A 25,021-nucleotide genomic window follows, 5' to 3' on the forward strand; every position below is an offset into this window, starting at 1 on the left:
GGTGGCCAAGGATGAAAGGCGATGTTGCGATATATGTTAGCAAATGCTTAACTTGCACCAAGGTAAAGGTTGAATACCAAAAGCCTTCAGGCCTCTTGCAACAACCTGAAATACCCAAATGGAAATGGGAACAGATTTCAATGGACTTCATAACGAAATTACCAAGGATGCCCAAGGGCCATGATACAATTTGGGTAATTGTAGACTGTTTAACGAAATCTGCACACTTTTTGCCAATCAAGGAAAAAGACAGTACAAGTAAACTTGCTGAGATATACATGAGAGAGATTGTTGCACGACATGGAGTGCCTCTCTCAATTATCTCTGATCGAGATGGACGCTTCGTGTCAAGGATTTGGCAATCCTTCCAAGAAGCTTTTGGTTCTCAGTTAAATCTGAATACTGCATTTCATCCACAAACTGATGGGGGAGCGAACGAACAATTCAAACATTGGAAGACATGTTGCAAGCTTGCGTAATGGATTTAGGTGGAAGTTGGGACACTCACCTACCTTTGGTCGAATTTTCATACAATAACAGTTACCATGCAAGTATTCAAGCCGCACCGTCCGAAGCTCTCTATGGACGCAAATGTCGATCACCGATTTGTTGGGCTGATGCGAGTGATAGACAATTAGTTGGTCTGGAATTGGTCCAGGAAACGACAGACAAGATTGCACAGATCCGAGAGCGCATCAAAGCGGCTCGCGATAGACAAAAGTGTTATGTGGACCTAAGAAGGAAACCACTAGAATTTGAGGTGGGAGATATGGTTTTACTGAAAGTTTCACCCTGGAAGGGTGTGGCACGCTTTGGGAAGCGTGGGAAATTGAATCCACGTTACATTGGCCTATTCAGAATCCTACAAAGGATTGGGCTTATAGCATACAAATTGGACTTACCTGTTGAACTTAATGGTGTTCATGATACATTCCATGTATCAAACCTGAAAAAAAGTCCAACACAAGAGACAGTGGTCATTCCTGTGGACGAAGTTCATATCGACGACACGCTCCACTTTACTGAAGAACCCGTTGAGGTTACCGGTTGGAAAGTTAACAAGACACACCGGAGTAGTGTCAAACTCGTCAAAGTTCGATGGAATGCAAGACACGGGCCAGAATTCACGTGGGAACGTGAGGATCGGATGAAAGAGAAGTACCCACATTTATTCCCCAAGACCCCTGCAACTAGAAGCAGAACCTAACATTTTGGGACGAAATTTTCTTAACGGGGGGAGAATGTGACTGACGGGTGGTCCATTGGACAACCTTTTCTGTTGTTAAAAGACAAGTTTATCCCTCATTTAAGTGTGTAATTATCTCGAATTAGATAACTACCGTTGCTTATGCCTCATGTGCGGTTTGGCGGCTTAAAGTGAAGAAAAGTGCAGCTTTGGAAGGTTTGAAGTTGAACGGGTCGAGTTTGAAGCAAAAGATGAAACGAAGAAGGAAAATCAGCTCTCCACCGTAAATTACGGTCCTACCGTAATTTACGGTAGACCTGAAATTCACCTGGAGGCTGCCGTAAACCAGTAGAGTAGCACCGTAACAATTTCATGTCCACCGTAACTTACGGTGAAGCCGTAAGTTACGGTGGAGTCTGCGGAATTTATGTAACTGCCACATTAAGTCAGTTTTGATGGTGTCTTTTCACCTATCATCATCATTGGTCGGTTAGAGAACACTTTGGGGGCGATTTTGGCTACCTTGGCTTGGTTTTAGACAATTTCTAACATTCGGTTTGTGTTTTCGATTTGTATGAACATTGAATTGCTTGTTATGATGATTCACCAAGCTATGTGTGGCTAAAACTTTCGGTGATCATCTTAGGTGCAGGTTTCTCTTGAACTTTTGTGTGTTTATTTCTGAATTTCTAGAATGATAACTTGTGTTTGCTTGTTTATCATGGTGTATGCATAATTGTTTGTAGCGTGTTAATTGATAGTGCAATTTCTAGTCTCAATCATACGTTCTTGGTGCCGTTGGCAATCGAGATATCACGGGAAGGGTTAGGGTTGGTTATTGAATAATTGGTCATCGGGAAACAACCTCGCGTTTATATAATCCGAGTACTTTGTTCCCTTTTATCACTTCAATTATCTATACACGAGTTATGTCTATGTAACTCTTTCTAGTTGGAATTACACACAATTGTTTAAAGAAACTGAATCCTAAGATGGTCATTGTTTTCCTAATCTGTTAAACAACCAATTTTGATTTGCACTTAGTTATTAATTTAGCTTCTAAAACAACAATCTAAATCATTGATCTTTGTTTTCTGCAAAATAGGTTAATTGTAGTTTAATTGCAAAGCTATATAATCGACATATTTTCCACATACTCCCTGAGTTCGATACCCTCTTACCACTATCTATAGTTGTTTTTGGGATTAAATTTGATTGTGTACCTACGACAGCACGTCAATTTTGGCGCCGTTGCCGGGGAGTAGTGCGCAACGTATGTCAGTTTGTTAGTTTTGCTTTGTTATTTTCGGGTTTACACTGGTGTGTTTAGTGTGCAGGTTCTACAGGTGCATGCATACTAGAGGCTCTCACAAAGCGTCACCATTGTCATTTGATCCGGAAATCGAAAGAACGCTAAGGCAAAACAGGGTTTTATTACGAGAAAACCGAATCATACCCACTTCACCAATTACACCAAGAAACATCATGGCCGATTCACAAATTCCACCTACAACGGGTCAAACGACCTCATCATTTATACCTACTTCCACACAACCATCACCAAACACAACTATACCAAATTTCACTACAATTCCTACTCCACCTCATGACACTACACCAACCAACACCACACAACCCATTACTACCTAAGAAGAACCAACCATTACCTTTAACCCATCCACTACTATACCGCCATTGTCCCATTTCTTCCCGGGTGCGGGTCCGTCATATTCAAGCCATACCATAGCACCAATTTCGACCATTGTCCATGCTACTTCAACATTTAGACCATCGAACCAAGCAGGTTTTCAATATTTCAAACCTTCCATTTGGGAAATCGTCAGGAATTCAGGGAGATGGGTATGATGAAGGATTTGAGGAGTTTGAGGGTTATGATGAGGATGGGTATACTTACAGGGGTTATGGTGATCAAGGAGAATTCGGATATGTGCAAAGTCAATCTCAAGGGATGGCAAGTGTCGGTGGAATGCAACAACAACTCGTACCACAACACATTCGGCCAAGACCACAAGGGCCACCAATGCAACATCCTATTCCATTGCAACAAATTCGGCCACAAAATGTACAACCACAATTTCAAAGACCACCTCAACGCCCACCGATACGACAACAACAGTTTCAACAACCAATCGCACCACAAGGGCAAGTACCAAGGCCAATGGGTCCTATCCCTCCAAGAGGTAGGTTTGGTGTACCAAGGAGACACCTTAGAGAAAATGTGAGGGGCATCGAAGCACATTTTAAGCCGGTAATCACTCAAAACCCTTCACCGGTAGTTATTCCTCACAATGATCAAGGGAGGACATTTGAAGTGAGGACCAACTCTTTGCAAAGTTTACCAAAGTATAAGGGGTTAGCAACGGAGGAGCCTTACTTTCATTTAGAGGCTTATGACTCGATTTGTAACACTCTTGGGAGTCAGGGGTTCTCGGCCGATGATATTAAATTGGTATTATTCCAATTTTCTTTGGAAGATAAGGCGAAGAAATGGTTCTACACGTTACCTTCGGCATCCATATATACATAGGGGGAGATGCAACAAACTTTCTTGGATGAGTTTTACACCGCCCAAAAGACCAACGATGCAAGAAAGGGGTTGAGAAGCTTCCAACAACAACATGGTGAGATGTTTCACGAGGCATTTGAACGTTTCAATATGATGATTAAAAATTGCCCTCACCATGGAATTGAATTATGGGAGTTGATGAATGCCTTTCACGAGGGGTTGAGTGCCGAAGATGTACGTGATTTGATGTCCATTACCGGTGGGACTTTTGGTACAAATTATGAGAATGATGATTGGGAGTTCTTGGAGAGCATGGCAACTACATTAAAGAGAAAAGCTCAAGCATCAAGGAGAGCACGACCGGCCATAGCCCGACCTCAAGTGCACGCCATAGATGATGGTAATGTTCGAACTACTAACCAAATTTATGATGTTTGTGCTTTGTGTAATGAAATAGGGCATGCGGCTGAGAATTGCCAAGGGATGATGGAAGGGCAATATGAAGAAGTCCATGCGGTTCAAGGTCAAGGTCAAGGAGGGGGTGGTAGAAATTACAACAACATGAACTCTAATACCTACCACCCCGGGTTGAGGAACCACCCAAACTTTCGGTATGGGAACCCTTCAAATCAAGCTAACCCGAACTTTCAAGGTAGCCAAGGTAACTTTGGTTCACGCCAACCTTACAATAACCAAGGTGGATACCGAGGCGGGAACAACCAAGGCTATCAAAGACAATATCAAACGGGTCAAGAACAAGGGGGGTCTTCGGGTGGAAACGAGATGATGGAGATGCTAAAGAGCATGCAAATGGAGATGCAAAAACGGAACCAACTCGATGAAGTTCGAATGCAAAAGGATGAGGTTCGCGACAAAAGCATCCAATCACTAACAACCCAAATGGGTCAATTAGCAACCGACGTGGCTGAATTGAAGAAAAACAAGGGTCAACTTCCTAGCGACACTAAGGTAAACCCTTCGCATGGTACGTCACGGGGTAATGTTAATGTTCATCATGTTAGTGTTTTAAGAAGTGGGAAAGAGTTTAAAGCCAATATGTCACCCGAATTGGTTGAGGGGGTAGTTGAAGACATCATGGGTAATGATAGTGATGATGATGTTTCACCGGTAAAACCAAAAGAATTAAATGTTAACAAACCGGGTGTGGGTGAAAATAAAGAACATGAAAAGAATGAAAAAGTTGAGGGTGAACCGAGTCAAGTTCCTTTTCCTTCGGCTTTACTTGACCCGGGAAAGAAAAACTTTATTGTATCGAGAGGTCCCCAAAAAGAGGAAATGTGGGACATGTTTAAACAAGTTAAAATTAACCTACCACTTCTCGATGCAATAAAACAAGTACCCGCCTATGCCAAATTTTTAAAAGAGCTATGTACGCAAAAAAGGCAAAACAAGAAAAAAGTGCCTAAGCGGGTCGATTTAGCCGGGCAAGTAAGTGCAGTTTTAAATGGGGAGCTTCCTCCTAAGCTCCAAGATCCGGGCACGCCATTGATTAACATACAAGTTGGTAATTTTCAAATGGCTAAGGCGTTACTAGATCTTGGAGTCGGGGTGAGCATTTTATCGGGGGGCTTATATGACCAATATGATTTTGGTCCGTTAGCAAGGGTGGAGACAACGGTTGTTTTGGCCGATTTGTCTCATAAGTTACCTCGGGGTATGGTCCAAAATGTAATTGTAAAAATTGATGAATTTTATTACCCGGTTGACTTTTTAGTCTTGGACTACTCATCCGCGGACCCAAAACAACAACAAAACGTAATTTTGGGTCGGCCATTTTTGAGCACCGCACATGCAGTAATCGATTGTAGATTTGGTACAGTCGATATGACTTTTGGGAATAGAAAAATGTGTTTAAATGTTTTTACTAACAATTCTAATGCTAATGGTGTTGATGAGTGTTTCATGGCAGATATAGTTGACGGATGCAACCCGCATGAGTATGAGGAGGATGGTTTGGATGTTTGCCTGTGTGATTTTTCTGAACAGGTACATGCTTATGCACTCCGGGTTGAAGAGGAAAAGCAAGATGCGATGGCGTTGAAAGAAGGTCGACCGCCATGGACCCACCAGTTCGAAGGTCTACCGGCGGAGATTGATTCGGGTACGAAACCATCATTAGAGGAACCGCCAAAGTTGGAGCTTAAAGACTTGCCAAGCCATTTGAAGTATGTATTTTTAGGGGATAATGACACTTTACCGGTCATTATTGCCTCTAATTTGGAGTTGGCACAAGAGCAAGCATTGTTGGAAGTTTTGAAAGAGAACAAGGAAGCTATCGGATGGACGATTGCCGACCTCAAAGGAATTAGTCCATCCATTGTCATGCATAAGATCATTACCACCAAAGATGCAAAGCCGACACGAGAAGCTCAAAGGCGATTGAATCCGAACCTACGAGAGGTAGTTAAAAAAGAGGTAATTAAATGGTTGGATGCGGGAATTATTTATCCGATTTCGGATAGTGCTTGGGTGAGTCCCACCCAAGTTGTGCCTAAGAAGGCCGGCATTCAAGTAGTCAAAGATGAAAGTGGTGAACAAATTGCCACCCGACCGGTTACCGGGTGGCGTGTATGTATTGACTACCGGAAATTGAATGCCGCCACTTCTAAGGATCATTTCCCGCTACCATTCATTGATCAAACTATTGAAAAACTATCGGGTCAAAAATACTATTGTTTTTTGTATGGGTATTCGGGTTACAATCAAATCGCCATACACCCGGATGACCAACACAAGACCACCTTCACTTGTCCATATGGCACCTTTGCCTTTAGGCGAATGCCATTTGGCTTGTGCAATGCTCCGGCAACTTTCCAACGATGTATGATGAGTATTTTCTCGGACATGGTTGGAGAGTCGCTCGAAGTTTTCATGGATGACTTCTCCATTTTTGGCACTAGTTTTGATGCTTGTCTCAACGAATTACAAAAAGTGTTAAAAAGATGTGTTGAGAAAAACTTAGTGCTAAGTTGGGAGAAAAGTCATTTCATGGTGCAAGAGGGCATTGTGTTGGGTCATGTAATTTCTGAAAGAGGGATGGAGGTGGATAAGGCAAAAATACGGGTAATATCATCTTTGCCACCTCCAAAAAATGTTAAGGGTGTAAGGTCATTCTTGGGACACGCGGGATTTTATAGACGTTTCATAAAGGGTTTTAGTGTTATCACCAAACCTTTATGTAACTTGTTATTAAAAGATGTCCCATTTGATTTTACTAACGAGTGTATGCAAGCGTTCACTGTTTTGAAGGAACATTTAGTCAAGGCTCCTATTTTGCAACCACCGGATTGGTCAAAGCCATTCGAGATAATGTGTGATGCAAGCGACACCACTATTGGCGCAGTTTTGGGTCAACGGGTTGATAGAAAACCGGTGGTTATCTATTATGCGAGTAAGACTTTATCCGAAGCACAACTTAATTATACCACAACCGAGAAGGAATTACTAGCGGTGGTGTACGCTTTGGATAAGTTTCGCTCGTATATTTGGGGGAGCAAGGTGGTGGTTTATTCGGATCATAGTGCGGTCCGATACTTGATGGAGAAAAAAGACGCGAAGCCTCGTTTGATTCGGTGGGTCTTATTGTTACAAGAGTTTGATCTAGAAATCCGAGACAAAAAGGGAAGTGAGAACGTAGTGGCGGATCACTTGTCTCGGATTCCGGTGGAAGGGATTGATGATGTTAGTGAAATCAATGAGAGTTTTCCCGATGAGCAATTACTAGCCGTTTCCACCTTCGTTGCACTGTGGTATGCTCATTATGTTAACTACTTAGCCACGGGTGCCATCCCAAGTCATTGGACCAAAAAGCGTCGACAACAATTTATGGTTCAAGTGAAGCAATATATTTGGGATGAACCGGATCTCTTCAAGATTGGACCGGATCAAGTTATACGAAGGTGTGTGCCCGAAACAGAAGTGTTGGAAATTTTGACCCATGCCCATTCGTCCGCATGTGGGGGTCATTTTAGTGGGCATAAAACAGGTTATCGGGTTCTTTCATGTGGGTTTTATTGGCCCACAATTTTCAAGGATGCATGTGAGTTCGCTAGAAATTGTATAAATTGTCAAAAGATGGGAAGCATATCGAAGAGGGATGAGATGCCATTACAACCAATCTTGGTTGTAGAGATATTTGATGTTTGGGGTATAGATTTTATGGGTCCCTTTCCGAATTCGAATGGCTTTTTATACATTTTGGTAGCGGTGGATTATGTCTCGAAGTGGATTGAAGCTATTGCAACACGAACAAACGACCATTCGGTTGTTTGTAAATTTGTTCAATCCAACATTTTCTCTCGTTTTGGAATCCCGCGGGTTATTATAAGTGATGGTGGTTCGCATTTCAAGAACTTCAACTTCGGAAAATTATTGAAGAGGTATAGCGTGAATCACCGAATTGCCACACCTTACCATCCGCAAACGAGTGGACAAGTCGAAGTATCGAACCGTCAAATTAAAGAAATTCTCATGAAGACGGTTAGAACGGGTCGGAAGGATTGGTCGAGTAAGTTAGATGATGCATTGTGGGCATACCGAACGGCCTACAAGACTCCAATTGGCACAACGCCTTACCGGATGGTGTATGGTAAGGGTTGTCACTTGCCAATGGAGTTAGCGCATCGAGCACATTAGGCAATTAAGACGGTTAACGCGGATTATGACGAGGCGGGGAAGTTGAGAAAGTTGCAATTGAGCGAGATAGAAGAGATTCGGGATGAGGCGTATGAATGTGCATCGGCTTATAAAGATAAACTAAAGAAGGTGCATGATGCAAAACTGCAAAAGAAAACGTTTGAAGTGGGTCAAAAAGTTTGGTTGTATAACTCAAGACTCAAGATGTTCGCGGGTAAGCTTAAAAGCAAATGGATGGGCCCGTATGTCGTTCGGAGAGTTGGGAGATTTGGTGATGTAGATATCCAAGACGAGCAAACATTGAAACAACAAACGGTGAACGGTCACCGGTTGAAGCCATACTTGGAGGGGAACGACATCAACAACTTGGAGCTTGACAAAGCGGGTTACATCTTGCGCCCGGTCAATGAGGAACAACCATGAGAGGCCCAGGTTTGGTAGTGTAAATAGTAGTGTTTTGTTTTGTTTGTTTTGTATAGTGTGTACAATTACCGTATTTCCTTGAAAATCCGTGTTTGAAAAAAGTGTGGGGATGTTCGGGTCACGAATTACTCTAACATTATGTTGAGGACAACACGGGACTTTTGAGGGGGTAGGGTGATTTTTACACGTTTTTGAAAAAAATTTAAAAACATAAAAAAGCGAAAAAACTGAAAAAAAAAATATAAAAATTCACTTCAGAAATTCAATTTTTGTGAAATGATAATCGCCCAGTTAACACCGTAATTTATGGTATTGCCGTAATTTACGGTGGAAATGAAAAAAATTGGGGGCCTTACGGTATTTCTCTACTGATTTACGGTGAAAAATTGATGTTCAGGTCCCACCGTAACTTACGGTCTGACCGTAAGTTACGGTACGCAGCAAAAGTGAATGGATTGTTTGGGGTTCCGTATGTACATAAAAAAAACAACAACTAATAGCATCTGGTCACGTGACATAACCCCATCCACACAATTCTTTCTTCATCTATCACCGTCTCCATCTCTTTCAAAGACCCACAACTCCATAGCATCTTCTACCTTCAATCCTCCATAACTTCTTCGATTCTTGTCCAAACTAAGTGAAATTGGAGTCTATCTCGACTAATGTTTCACGTAGTTTCTGATTTTGCTAAGAAACTTACGAGAAAACGCAGTTTTAGGGACCGAATTTTAAACCCTAGTTCGAAAAATTTGGGGGTTTTGGGAGCTTTGGTTTCACAAGCATTCTTGCATTTTCAAACTAAGGTATGAAAGTTTATTTGTTATATTGTGATGCTACATTGTGAAAAGTAAGGTTATTTAGGTTACTTAGCCATACCCACTTGCTTGTTCTTAGATATTATTATGAATTTGGTTATTTGAACATGGTTATGGTTGTAGATGTGGGATTTGTGATTAAAGTAGTGAACTTTTGGGATGCTCTACATTGTAGAGACACCATGCCCGATTTTTGAAAAATTCTTGATACATTTTTGGTTCACTAACATCTACAACCATGATAACAAGCAAGTGTGGGGATATGTTGGAGAAAAGAGTCTCATTTTGTTTCGTTGGTTGTGTTGTTTGATCTTATGTGTGTAGGAAATGGCACGAACAAAAGAAAAGACCGGAGCTAGTTCATCTTCGTCTTCGAAGGGAAAGGGTAAACAGCCGGAACAACAACCAAGAAAGAGACAATACATGGGTCGAGTGGATGAAAGCGAAAGTGAAAGTGAGGAGGAGATGGAGTTGGACCCGGCTGAAAAGCCAAAATGGAATTCGGGTCCATTAGATGATCAAGCCGAGGAGTGGCAACCGACACTCTACCATGACATCATGAATAAGTTGAAGAACAAGGCTGCTGCATTCATTTGTGAAAGAGAAGTTAATGAGGTTCAATTTGGCCAGTTCGGGGTGTTTGATAAATTTCGCGCCCTAGGTTGGGAGGGGGCGCTTAGTTGTTACGATAAAGATAAAAGCAACCTGTTTATGACCGAAATTTAAGAGTGGATGGCAACTCTTAAGGTTAACCAATATGACAGGCCATCGCAAATGAAGCTAACGGGTATTGTGAATGGAATTCCGGTGGAGATGTCTTTTACCACATTGAAGAAATTGGGAAAATACGACAGTCTACCGGCTAGTGATTATATGATACCGACTCTTGATGACCTCCTGGTTAAGCCGGAGAAACATGTTTGATGGAATGATATGTTGGCAGTAATATTTTTACCCGGTAAATACAGTGGTATTCTATACCAGAAGAATTTAAAAATAGAAGCTAAATTGTTGTTAGCCATTTGTGTTCTCAATGTTATTCCACGAAGGGGAGACAAGGAGCAGGTGAGCTTTCCTGAAGTACCCGTTCTTTACTCGCTAATGCATGGGTCTCCGCGTTTTCCGATACGCTATCTGATCATGAACCACTTATGGATCTGCCGGAATAAGTATGGAAGAGACATCGTCCCGTATTGTCGAATAATTACGGGGTTAATGAAACAACAAAAGGCGATAACATCTGAAGATCGAGGAGCAACAAAAAGGCATCAGCCTTTTACGTTGGATAAGTTGGGGATTGGGTGGTCAAATACACAATCAGAGCGTTATCACAAGTTAAAGTCGGAAGGGCAAAGGTGGAGGGCACTAAAGTTGGGTGCACGAGATTTGTTACCGGGTGAGCCGGACGAGCCAGAAAGTGATGAAGAAGTAGTTCCAAGTGGAGATGAAGACTATGCGGACGAGCCGCATGGTGGTGAAAATGTTGGTCAAGGGGGTTATGGTAGAGGTTACGGTGGTATGTTTTACGATTATACGCAACAGTCTTATGAGCCGGGTTGGGCTTATAACGGTACAATGCAAAAAGTGATTGAGAATCAACGTCCTCCGGCATCTATTTTTGATACATGGTCGGAGTCGGAGAGGACGTTGTATGATCAAAACACGAGGAATAGTGCAAGTATAGAGCGGTCGTTAAAACATAGCTTTGATCGTCAAGAGTCATGGAATCGCACACATGCGTATTCCCGTGAAGTGGAGATGAATAATAGATATCATGACGACCAAGAGAGGAGAATGCATGCTGATTATCATGCCGGGCGGCCGGTGGTTGTGGATCCACAACATGTGGATTATGCGTCTCTACCACCGTATGATGGTAGTGTTTCGTATCCAATCCCGCCGATCCACCACTCACAATGGATTGACCCAAGGCAACAAGAAGGAGCACAACAACAACAAGGTGGAAGTAGTAGCGGCTCATTTGCGTTCGGAGAATGGAACGACATGATGTCTTCCATCTTTGGACCTCCGGGACCGCGCTACTATTAGTCAGGTTGTGTTTCTCCTTTGTATATTTTGTGCATATGTGTTAGTTTGTTTTGTTTTGTTTACGGTTGGGCGGTTAGGTGGTGTATGATTGTTATGTTGAGTGCGGGATGGTGCTTGTTGGTGGTGTCATGTGTTTAAAAAAAACATAAAAAAAATATAAAATGAAAAAATACAAAAAGAAATTTGTGGTTTGAGTGAAGAAGCTTTTTGTTGATGTTGAATGATTTTAGTGATCAAGGCCTCCTAAAGCCATACATTGGGGTCAATGTATCCCAAGTGTGGGGATGGGGGGAATTTTTGAAGATTTTGAAAAATTTTGAGCCAAGCGAAACAATGTGAAAAATTGAACACCCTAGATTAACCCTAAATTGATGCACCGGCAACCTTTGATACCCTTTCATTCTTGGTGAGATAAAGCCACATTTGTATATTAATAATGCTTATCTTTGATGAGAGTGGCTACGGGTGGGGGTGCATTAGAACTTGTGCTTGAATGCGGTTCGAGGCCTTAGTTGAACATGAATGTAGAAAGGATAAGGGCATTTAGATAGCCTCGTCTTAGTGTGTGTGAGTGTGGGATTTGGGGGGTTGGACCTCATAAGTTATATATATGAGCATGGTTGCGAGAGGGGCGGGGGTTTGGACATTTAGTTGCCCAATTTTGTGCCTAAAAGCTTGTCATTTGTTACCCCTAGCTACTTACTTAAAAATTTGCCCAATTTGACCCGGTCTTTTAGTATTAGTAGTAGTAGTTGTAGTAATATGATATAGACATGTTGATGCTTTATTGCATGGTTGTTTGCTTGAAAAAAAAAACCCCTCAGAAAAATAAGTAAAAAAAAAAAAAGAAAAGAAAAGAAAAGAGAAAAAGCAATGAAAAATGAAAAAAAACAAAAAAAAAAGAAAGGATGTTTAGTTGTCTTGTACATAGTAGTTTAGATTGGTAGTTGTAGTTTGTTTTATAGTGTAATAAAAAGACTGGGTTAAATTTTCGCTACTTCATATATATTCCATTTCCTACCCATACACTTAGCCACGTTACAACCTTGAAAGTCCCTTTGATTTGCATTCGTGTTTGGCACTTATAGGAGAAGGATCGATTTAGGTACAAGCCTATGATTGTGCAACCACCCGTTTGCCTATTGTGTGTCTAGCTTATCTTTGCTAGTATTCAATTGTAGCCGAGAGGAGAGATTTAGAGAGGGGTGCATTAGTTGGGTGTTACAAAGGGGTTAGTAAAAGGATTGCTTGTTTTTGCTTGGTTTACATTGATCACTTGTTGAGAAATTGATTAGATGAGTTGCTTGGGACAAGCAACGGTTAAGTGTGGGGATGTGACGGGTGGTCCATTGGACAACCCTTTATATTGTTAAAAGACAAGTTTATCCCTCATTTAAGTGTCTAATTATCTCGAATTAGATAACTACTGTTGCTTATGCCTCAGGTGCGGTTTGGCGGCTTAAAGTGAAGAAAAGTGCAGCTTTGGAAGGTTTGAAGTTGAACGGGTCGAGTTTGAAGCAAAAGATGAAACGAAGAAGGAAAATCAGCTCTCCACCGTAAATTACGGTCCTACCGTAATTTACGGTAGACCTGAAATTCACCTGGAGGCTGCCGTAAACCAGTAGAGTAGCACCGTAACAATTTCATGTCCACCGTAACTTACGATGGAGCCGTAAGTTACGGTGGAGTCTGCGGAATTTATGTAACTGCCACATTAAGTCAGTTTTGATGGTGTCTTTTCACCTATCATCATCATTGGTCGGTTAGAGAACACTTTGGGGGCAATTTTGGCTATCTTGGCTTGGTTTTAGACAATTTCTAACATTCGGTTTGTGTTTTCGATTTGTATGAACATTGAATTGCTTGTTATGATGATTCACCAAGCTATGTGTGGCTAAAACTTTCGGTGATCATCTTAGGTGCAGGTTTCTCTTGAACTTTTGTGTGTTTATTTCTGAATTTCTAGAATGATAACTTGTGTTTGCTTGTTTATCATGGTGTATGCATAATTGTTTGTAGCGTGTTAATTGATAGTGCAATTTCTAGTCTCAATCGTACGTTCTTGGTGCCGTTGGCAATCGAGATATCACGGGAAGGGTTAGGGTTGGTTATTGATTAATTGGTCATCGGGAAATAACCTCGCGTTTATATAATCCGAGTACTTTGTTCCCTTTTATCACTTCAATTATCTATACACGATTTATGTCTATGTAACTCTTTCTAGTTGGAATTACACACAATTGTTTAAAGAAACTGAATCCTAAGATGGTCATTGTTTTCTTAATCTGTTAAACAACCAATTTTGATTTGCACTTAGTTATTAATTTAGCTTTCTAAAACAACAGTCTAAATCATTGATCTTTATTTTCAGCAAATTAGGTTAATTGTAGTTTAATTGCAAAGCTATATAATCGACATATTTTCCACATACTCCCTGAGTTCGATACCCTCTTACCACTATCTATAGTTGTTTTTGGGATTAAATTTGATTGTGTACCTACGACAGCACGTCAGTGACAACCCTCGCAATTACAGGTATCCGTACAATTAATTAATCTTAATTATGTGCTTAATGACTGTGCTTGATTACAACCGACAATTTAACTGCTTTCTGATTTCTGTTACATACATACACATGCATCACATTCATACTGTCACTCCATTTATTACACACAAACTTTAGTGACAAACTTGATGCACAAAGCACTGTTAGCACAGTGAGTGGATAACCCAGAGAACATACTGGTAATGCCAGCACATAGATAGACAATGTTTTTTAGGCCAGTATGAGCCAGAGACAGGACACTACACTAGTAGGGAGTGTAGGGAAGTGAGGACCATAAAACGGCGTCACTAGGTGATAGTTAAAGTGTCAGGAAGTGCCTAAAACCCACTCTAAATACAGAATTCTGCATCTATTAACAAAATTAAGCATTTAATAGGCTAGTAATGTGCCAAAAATATGGCAGAATGGTCCTGTATACTTTCCTAAGTGTCGGGAATTGAAAGTGTCACTAAAAGTTATATAAAAGACACTTTATGGATAATTAAGCACTTTAACGGAACGGCATCAAACCAAAGAACCGGACATTACCCGGAACACAAAAATATTGTCAAAAACATTGTTTCACTTTTACTAAGCTAGTTATGGTCCCCGAACATCATAGCCTATCATACAAAATATCTAGTAACTTATATTCCTAACTAAACATTAGAAATCTACCCAAACAATAACTAAATAGTTGAAACCCAACCCTATACCCCCCCCCCCCTCCTTGGCGACGGTCACCATGGGTGACCCACCCATGGATTTATTTCATTATTTAATTGGATCATGTTGGTGGATAATGAAGCATATTATACAAAGGTTAATGAGGTGTTAGAGGATTATAAGAGTAACTTGGAGTCCATCATTCTCATCATCATCAAACTCACACAACACACTTCAAACACTTTCTCCTCTCTTCCCTTGGTTCGGCCGAGAACCACCACCACCATCATCATCATCATTCGATCACTTTCAACCATTCCACAAGCATACAAGTGTGATAAAGGTCATACAACTAAGCTCGGTGTTCTCGGAAGTGGAAGGACCTCTCTTATCTTCTTTTATCCACTCAATTTCTACTCTTCAACTCCCCTAGCCTTGAGCTAGTGGTAAGAACTTAGATCCTTTCATTTTTCATCTTATTTAAGTGGTTAATGATATATCATGATCAAAAATATTAAGAACACTAATGATCATATGAAGAAGACTTGAACATAAACTAACTTGATGATGAAGTATTGTTAAAATGATGAAGTAATGTTAAGAAATCATGATATTCATGTGTTGTAATGCTTGTTGATTATTGTTTACTCATGTATTTGATGTTGATCATCATATGGTCTTACTAGATCATGATTAAAAACATGATCTAGCAAGATGAGAAAGTAAGAATGTTGTAGGATGATGGATCATCCACTCATAAACCATGAACTTGAATGAATGAATGGTTTCTTGAAAAATAAAGATCAAAGTAGGTGATAATCATGTAGATCTAAAAATCCATGAGTGGTTCTTCAAAAGAACCTAGTTAAAAATATGAGTTTCATAAAATCTTGGATCTAACATAAACTAATCATATTTTTTGTGGATAAACAAGTGTAGAAACACTTGTGTAATAAGAAAAGTTCACAAATAAATATTTTTAGAAAATATGATTAGAAGTTGTAAACACTTAAACTCTTTAAAAATAAAGTTTTTAAAGAACTAATCACACTTTAAAAGGTAACAAGACTTACTAAGAATGCTAGTAAGTTACTACACATTTTTATAAATTTTCAAGTTCATGAGTTTATAGTTTATGCTTGTTTTTGGCAAGTTTGGTAAGTAGAGGTTGTATATTGTTGATTGAAACTTGTTTGAATGAATTTTTGAAAAGAAAATGATATGCTAATAAGCATGGACACCTCCAATTACAAAGGAAACTCTGGCGAAATTTTTCTAAAATTCCAACACTTAGAAAATATTTTTCTAGCAAGTGTTTACAAATATGTTTTTAACATTGTTCTCAAAATAAACTTCGCCATAGTTGTTATTACAAAAATTACAAGGTATCAGAGGTTGATTTTTGATAAATAAAATTTGATAAATATATATTTAGAATATATATTTTATACTAAAACACTTATGTGAATATATGTATACTTTGTGAACTAGTTATATTATTTTAGGGTAAAATAATATAACTTGACAAATACCATGAAAAACTACAACTCCAAAATAATACCAAAACTCTCGCGGAATAAATATTTAAGTTATGCATTTGTTATTGCAATACGGAACGCTAAAACATAACTTATGTAATATTTCAGAAAATACTCTTACACGTACATTCTTGGTAAAATATTATTTTGGAAAATTAATGAAGTAAAATATATTATTTTTGGGAAAAATATATATATATTTTGAACTAAGACGTTTTTGGACAAAAAAAATTAAATATATTTTTCTAAGTGGGACTTAAAATATATTTTTCAGAATTACAAATGTATATGTATAAATACCCACATCCTTGGGAATAAAATACACATATAAAATACTTGAGAAGTGTGAATACGAAATAGTTGCCTAACTATTATTCCTACAAACAAAATTTAAGTTAAAGTAATTATTATTATTTTAACAAGTAGTCACAAATTTCGAATAATATCAAAGTAACGCAACTCAAAAACATTAAACCCTAAGCCAAGGCATGGCCCGTTCGTCTAATAGACATTAGTACGTTGTAGGTCGCCGGGTAGCTGATCAAGTTTGAGATTGACGTTACGATACAGGAGACGCACTTCCGTGAGTTCATGTCCCCCTTTTCTTTTAACTGTTTTCAATTTTATACTTCGGGGGTGAAATACATGTTACAATTATTACAGACGTTTATTTACATGGTATGGTTAGCTTAATGAGGGTTTTTACTACGCGGTCATGTGAATGGTGGGCATGACACTTAAGGCCATTAATCCTCATTGTAGGACCAAGGGACACGAGTGATAGATCTATTTGGGTGTAGCGAGCCCACACCCGTGAGGCCGGGGCGGCCCATAGTGGTGACTATGTTTTCATACCGGAGACAAATCTGCTAGGTTTGAGTCTTCCTGCACCAATTTCACACATACCATTGGCTTTGCAACCCATTGGTGATCAGTTTTTCCTTAATTGCTACATACCAGGGATTTTCATACATACTGACATATTTTTAAAGGTTTTATACACTTACATACACATGAACTCGCTCAACTTTTGTTGATTTTTCAAATTACATGTATTTCAGGAAATTAGTGGATCTGGCGGAGTATGCGTTGTGTCAAGGTTGCGTAGTGAATAAAGATGTCATCCGAATGGCTGAGTTTAGGAGGTGGATCCCTTTCCTGGACGGGATACACAGTTCTAAACTTGGGTTTTTATTTACGTACTTTTGATGAGTCTTTGTGAACTCTTTTAATCATGTCATGGTTGTAACTTACTTTATGCGTCAACATTTTCAAACAATGTCGTTGTGGTATATTCTAAACTTAATGAATGGATGAACATCTTGTGTTTTATCATATAGCATTGTTATGATTCTTGCTATGGTATTAAGAAGTCGCACCAAAATAATCCACGCTCCCGCAAAAGCCAGGGTGTGACAATGTTGGCTTTAGCAGCATATCAAGGTTGGGAAGTACATCACTTAGACGTGAAGTCTGCATTCTTACACGAAGATCTCAAGGAGGAGGTCTATGTCTTACAACCAGAAGGATTTATAAAGCCAGGAGATGAAGGAAAGGTTTATAAACTATCAAAAACACTGTATGGATTGAGACAAGCACCAAGAGCTTGGAATACGAAGTTAGATCAAACCCTAAAGTCACTTAACTTCAAGAAGTGCACTTTAGAAAATGCAATCTATACAAGGACGAGTAAGACTTCTACACTAATAGTTGGAGCCTATGTTGATGATTTGATAGTCACTGGAACGTCAAGGAAGGAGATAGATGTTTTCAAATCTCAGATGAAGAACAAGTTTGAAATGAGCGATCTAGGATTGCTAGCATATTATCTGGGAATAGAAGTTATTCGATCTAGGATTGCTAGCATATTATCTGGGAATAGAAGTTATTCAACAAGATACTCAAAGACGCTGATATGTTAACCTGCAACAACACAAAGATTCCTATGAATCCAGGAACACAGTTAACAAAGACTAAAGAAAGAGATCTAGTAGATGCAACACATTACAGAAGCCTGATAGGTTCTCTCAGGTACTTATTGCATACAAGGCCAGATCTATGTTACCCAGTCAGTTTGCTTAGTAGATTCATGCAAGAACCAAAGGAGCAACACTTGAAAGCAGTAAAGCAAGTACTACGTTGTATCAAAGGAACTAAGGAGCATGGAATCATATACAAGAAGCAAGGAGGATGTAAGATCATAGGTTATAGTGATAGCAGTTATAGAGTTAATACAGACAAAGGAAAAGGAACAACTAGTCTGGTATTCTACTTTGGAGAATCACCTATAACTTGGTGTACACAGAAGCAACAGACGGTGGCACTATCATCATGTGAATCGGAATTCATGGCAGCCACTGCAGCAGCATGCCAAGCACTATGGCTTAAGAGATTGTTAAGCGAAATTACAGGCTGGAAGGAAGAAAAGATAACACTAAGGGTGGATAACGTTTCAGCAATAACACTCATAAGAAATCCAGTCTTTCATGGAAGAAGCAAGCATATTGATACACGTTATCATTTCATAAGAGAATGCATGGAGAACGAAGATATCACTGTGGAACATGTAAGTGGAGAACTACAACGGGCAGATATACTAACAAAAGCACTAGCAAGGATCAAGTTTGTTACTATGAGAGAACTGCTCGGAGTTCAAAATCTGCAACAACCTAAGGATGTTCATGATTAGGGGGTGAATGAAATCACTAATCATTACACATCCTAAACTACAAGGGTTTTATGGTAATTAAAGAGAAGAGTGGCGGTTACAAAGTTCAGGGGCCGTTTATGGCATTTCAGAAGATGGTAACTTCCACCCCAAGGGGTGCGAAACCCCCTAGGGTCGCCTCCTATGATCGACAGCTTCAAGGGGCACCACCAAGAGACATACCTATTCAATTAGTGGCTGTGCTTAAGAAGGAAAAAACGCACCTCTTCATATGTGATCACAACCATTCGCTCAAAGGACATGCCTATTCACGAAGAGACATGTCTCTACACTCGTGACTCTAGGAAAACTATAAATAGGCTCTAGAATTTCATTTGTAGTATCATTATCTTCGATTCATATATTTCGATTTACACATACACATACATTCAATCATTGTATTACGTTTACGATTCAAGTTTTATGAAGTTTTAGTATCATTTGTGATCTAAAGATCAAAGATCATTTTGGGGCCAACATGAAAAAGGGCCCCGGATTTTAATTCGCTTAGGGCCTTCGAAACGGTTGAGCAGGCCCTGGGTATCACCGGACCACAAGCCCTTTGATGTAGTAAAAAAAGATAGATACATTTTGATGTATCTATAGTTGCTAAATCTTTAATGTTTTGGTATGTTTGCTAAAAGTTAAAGAATGTAATTATTACAATTTCTTTATTTAACAATCAGTGTCTAAATATATAATGATAATACCCATGTCACCGCTATTAGTTTTCAAAAGTGTTTATGGTTTCGAATTCTTGATGATCTCATTCATTGGAAAAGAGCCCTTTAAATAGGGAGAATACAAAGTTGCCCTATGTCAAACATATTCCCCTTGTAATTACAAGAGATCACATCTATCTATACATATTAATTTAGCCGATATATGTTTATAGAATAATATTTAAATTAATAATGTATAGATAAATGTGATCTCTTGTAATTATAAAGGGAATATGTTTTCTTGTTTAGAAATAAAGCAACTTTGTATTCTCCCTATTTAAAGGGTTGTTTTCCAATGAATTAGATCATCAAGAATTCTAAACCATAAACACTTTTATCACGGGTGAAGCGACGGACGGACAATAATGTTTTGATAACGTGAGGACTGTAAAGCATGTTGGGTAGGATGTAGGTGCGGTTATGGATGGGTAGGTAACCCGTGCCCGAGCCCTCAATTGGTAAACATTGTCCGGTGCCGACTAAAAGTTTAGTGTTAACAGGAAAAGAGTTAGGGTAACGAATCATACCTTGGTTTTCGGTCACATGACGCTCCGCACCTGTATCCATGACGGGAGTTGGTTCAGTGTAGGTAAGTTGCATATTGTTGAATGTCTTGCTCAAATCCGATGGACTCAATGCATCATAACTTGTGGGAGGCGGGCCGGGATAAGCTGGGTTTGGACCGTAATAGCCTGCGTAATGGGCCGCCGAGTTTTGCTGGGATTGGTTGGGCCGCCATGTGGTTTGGGTCGGATAGGGACAAGGCGGAGTGTATTATTGTTAAGTTAGCAATCCTATAACGAATATAATGATAATTATACCCATGTCACCACTACTAGTTTTAGCAATCCTATAACAAACATATGGTTTACACATATTGTTATATGTAACTAAAATTAGGTATCATTTGATTTTAAAAGACATTGGAAATGATCGAGTATAGCTATTACCCAACCTATGATTGTTTAAAATTAATGTTTGTTATTTAAGTTTGTGATTTTAATTCGCAACTCAAATTCAATTTTAAAAACCATTTTTATAGGAGGATAGAAAAGAGAATATGTGTATGAGCGAATGTGGTGTTCGTGTGCTAAGTGGAGAGCCCTATGGATGGGGCACAAGTGAAGAAGGCCGACCATGGGAGGAGAGCCCGTGTTCAAGGACGGGTCGGGTGTTGTCAGTAACAGGGGGAGGAGAGAGAGAGATGTGTGTAGATGGATGAGAAATAGACAATCAAAACGTAACGTGAAAATGTTAAGTATTACGGATGGTCTTAGAAGGATTTGAGATAATATAATGAACATGCGTCACCTTCCTACTTATTCATTGATTATTAAAAAAAATTGACTTAATTAATATAAAAATAATGCATTTAAAAGATCATTGGTGATACCAGATTATAGAACAAATCAATTTGGGCGTACTTCAATACAAGTCTACTGAAATTACACAACTGGTTTTTGGTTACTATTGTAAAATGTGCCAACTTAAAACAAGTTTGCATTGGATATTCTATATTTATAAGAACCACCCAATATTGTGTCACCATCAGCACCACAAGCCCCACTTTGTACCCGCCATCATCGCTAGCTCATTTCTACTACATCCTACACATTACCACCATAATCACCTCCATGTTCATTGTCGCCACTCATCCGCCGCTATTGTATGAACCACCATTGCCAGCACCTCGATCACTGCCGCTGTTGTCATTAGCATTTATATATCACAAACATCAGGTGAACCCATTTTGAAACTTCTTTATAATACGACAATTTTTAAGGCAAGCTCATTTTGGTCGGAAACCATTTTGACCCGAACCAAATTGATACTCTTTTTAAACTGTCCCATTCTTTTTAAAACGGCCTCTTTTGACCCTGACCATATTGAAGCTTTTTTAAAACGACCCGTTTTGACGCAAACTCATTTTGATGGGAACCCGTTAGCCCACCCAACCCACCTGTCTTGTCAGGTTACCATTCATTAATTCTAAAAACATTAAATCAAACATATATATATTTCACATAAGTTCTCTCGGGCATTACACATGTTTATCAGCCATCAAATAAAACCACTGCATTAAATAAGAAACCTTCCAGATTTTGATGACAACACGATCACCAATCATGACCCACGTGGTAATCCAAGCAGTACGGAAGCAAATGACACAAGGAAACAGTTGCAGTCCATCCTTCTCCTGTTAGGTTCAGTTCATGAACTTTTATTAATATGCATGCCAACCACATCGCGCGTTGAGTTACAGAGCCGTAGAAATAACATCAGTAATGGTGTTGAAACTTCTTCGCTCCTTCATAAGATTCTTAGCAAAGTCAAGAGCCCTTCGTTCACAATCTGCTCGTTTCTCGAGATCAGTGATGGACTCGAAATCCTCCACATGAGCTACCCCAACAATTCGTCTGTCATCCACACATTCTTAATATCAGTGTTAGTCATAATTACGTATACACTAAAGTCACAATTTCCTTAAGCAATGAATTACCTTATCATTTTGGCAGCAGCGAATCCAAGAGAATCATGAAACAAATCGATCATGTATTTCTGTTTAACAAGCTCCCATAGCTCGACATCATTATAAATTTCATGAAGGTATGCCTCACCGGGCCCTTCCTTGTGTATATCCCAAAGAGATGTAAATTTCTTGTAAAACAGATTCCAAGTGTCTGATATTGTATCAATTATCCATGCTTTATACGCCTGCATTCACAATACCTGCCTTATGAAACCCAAAAATAATACAAAATGGTGTATCATAATCAGTAGTAATTTGCATACTTTCCGGTCGTTTCCCTGTTCGGCATGCCCATCTTGTGCAAAAAAAGCCAAAAACAAGTTTCCAATAAAGGCACCAACATCGAACCCCATCGGCCCATAGAAAGCAAATTCTGGATCAATAACTTGAGTTGATTCATGGGTAACCATAACAGAACCAGTATGGAGATCACCGTGTATGAGCGCTTGTGTTCTTTCACAGAATCTGTATAGCAGGCCTCGATAAGTCAAAATTACCCTCACACACAAATGGGAAATCTAAAAAAAACAAGAAATGTATAAAAAAACTATGTACTTAGATTTCAGCTCGGCAACTTCAAGCTTTAATACTTTGTCATTCCAAACAGCTTCAGCGTCACTATCAAGATAAGGTGTAGTCCAACGATTAAATTCAGCAACCTTATACGGGTCTGAAAAAACCACTTGTTCAGTCAGCCTGCATAACTCCACATTCGCACAGAATTCAGCCACTGCACACAAAGTTTCCATGTAAACAAACGTTCTATACGCATTATAAAAAACAACCATAATCTTGTCTTTACCTGCACTTTTGTGTTGTGTAGTTGTAAGATAAAGAAGAGACGTGTAAAACAAAGTGTTAGCCATAAACTCCGACATGTGTTCAGCTAATAAAGGATACTCAACTCCAGCAATCAACCCCTTTCTCAAGATGATATGTGGTGGCTCTATATATCGCATACCGATTACCGACATTGTTCTATCAAAGTGATAAACTTCCGGAACATGTTTTGGGGACAACCCATGCTGGCGTTTAAGCGCTGTCGCTTCAAAATACGATCTTTCCTTTGTCATTGGCCATGATTCACCAATACAGCGGACATACGGTATAGCCTACCCACACCAAAACACCAAGTTACTTACAATTTCAATTACACATTAGACTAGTTGTAGTGAGCGGTATCCCACCACCACGCCAGCCACCCTCGGCGCCAAACACCGCTAAAGGGGCGACTTGGAGGGGCGCCAAAGCTTTAATGGGTGTGATGGGGGAATGGGAGATGGGGTCCACCAACTGCAACCAATCACGTCATTTTATTTTATTTTTTTTTTTTTTTGTCTTTTATTTAGCTTTTTAGGTAAATAACTAGTTAACTACACTACACACTTGTGAATCTATAGTTTAGTTAAAGTATGTGGGAGTGTGACGGGTGAGTGAAAGAAACTTTTACACTTTCTAGTTAAACCAGTGCACATGGTCTTATTACTTTATTACTGACTGATGTGTATTTCTAGGGCACCAATTAACATAAACCCTAGTTCAATCAATTGTTACTTATATCCATCATACAATGTAATAACTATTGGCAACTGAAATTGAAGTTAAAGAAGCAAATAGACATAGTGATCGATTAAGGACTACATTCAGAGGTTAATTTAAACAAACAAAATAGTTATGAATAGTTGGAAGCATAAATTGGGGAAAAACCTGTTTAATGACGAGGGAACCAGACGGAGAGATGACGATGTAGACGAAGTTGAGATTACCGTCACCAACTTCTTTGATTTTGAGGTTTTCAACTTCGTTTCCCAGCTTGGAGGCCAAAGATGGTGTGGATTTTATGTATTCGATTAGCGACTTCTCCTCAAGTACTCGGAACCCCTCCGTCGTCATCTTTTTTCCTGTTGGTGTGGCAGAGAAATTGGGGGTTGAAGATTCAGAAAGGCGTGAATTGCGTTGGAAATTAAAAGTTTGACGAATATATTTGATTCAAGTCATGAGTATGATACGTAGCACAATGGGATAGGGGGTAAATCATAATGCATTGAACCTGGTCACTTCCTTTTCCAAATAGATGAAAATCATAAAAGAGGGTAATTCTTTTTGGGTGGAGTTATTGTCACATTTTGCAAAATTAAATTGAAATCACCAATATGCATGGTATAAGGTTATACGATGCATATTGGTAAAAGGTTGTGTATTAACTTTGACAGATAGGGTTCACATGCAAACCCTACACAGATCGTATAGATCTATACAATCTGTATCAAGTACGGGGTTACTTTATGTCACTCAACAGTGACATAAAGTTATTGAAAGGAACATTACGTCAGCCCTATACGGGTCGTATAGGTCTATACGACCTGCATTGCTTTTTGAATTTACATTATGCTTGGCCTTTATAAATGAGGAAGACGAAGACGGTTCACAATTCCCATCTCTTTGGTTCTTCTTTATATCCGATTCGATCATGTCTTGGTTGAACCTTAATTATATTTTCTGCGAGTCGTCCGACACAAACACGAGCACGTTTATTCCAGGAAGCAGTGTTGTGACAACCCGAACTTTCAAGGTTAGTAACATTTCATCTTGTGATCTTAACTCTCGTTATCCCTTTCTTATATATTAAAACGCTCTATTCTGTTAAACGTTAA

General features: G+C 39.3%; 1 protein-coding gene and 1 non-coding gene across 2 annotated transcripts; both read right to left on the reverse strand.

Moving 5' to 3' along the window:
- Positions 1–3,789: 3,789 nt before the first annotated feature.
- Positions 3,790–3,895, reverse strand: LOC118483508. The gene has a single exon (XR_004870798.1). It is a non-coding gene; the product is annotated as a small nucleolar RNA R71 (small nucleolar RNA).
- A 17,925-nt stretch (positions 3,896–21,820) lies between these two features.
- Positions 21,821–24,420, reverse strand: LOC110885281 (methylthioribose kinase). Its single transcript, XM_022132961.2, has 6 exons — positions 24,075–24,420; positions 23,170–23,479; positions 22,923–23,097; positions 22,631–22,832; positions 22,338–22,552; positions 21,821–22,254 (listed from the first exon to the last, which is right to left on the reverse strand). Exons 1-6 carry the CDS (start codon positions 24,258–24,260, stop codon positions 22,095–22,097), a joined length of 1,248 nt encoding a protein of 415 aa, XP_021988653.1. The 5' UTR covers positions 24,261–24,420; the 3' UTR covers positions 21,821–22,094.
- Positions 24,421–25,021: the final 601 nt, after the last annotated feature.

The sequence above is a fragment of the Helianthus annuus genome, chromosome 10, assembly GCF_002127325.2.
Source record: "Helianthus annuus cultivar XRQ/B chromosome 10, HanXRQr2.0-SUNRISE, whole genome shotgun sequence".
Taxonomy (NCBI): domain Eukaryota; kingdom Viridiplantae; phylum Streptophyta; class Magnoliopsida; order Asterales; family Asteraceae; genus Helianthus; species Helianthus annuus.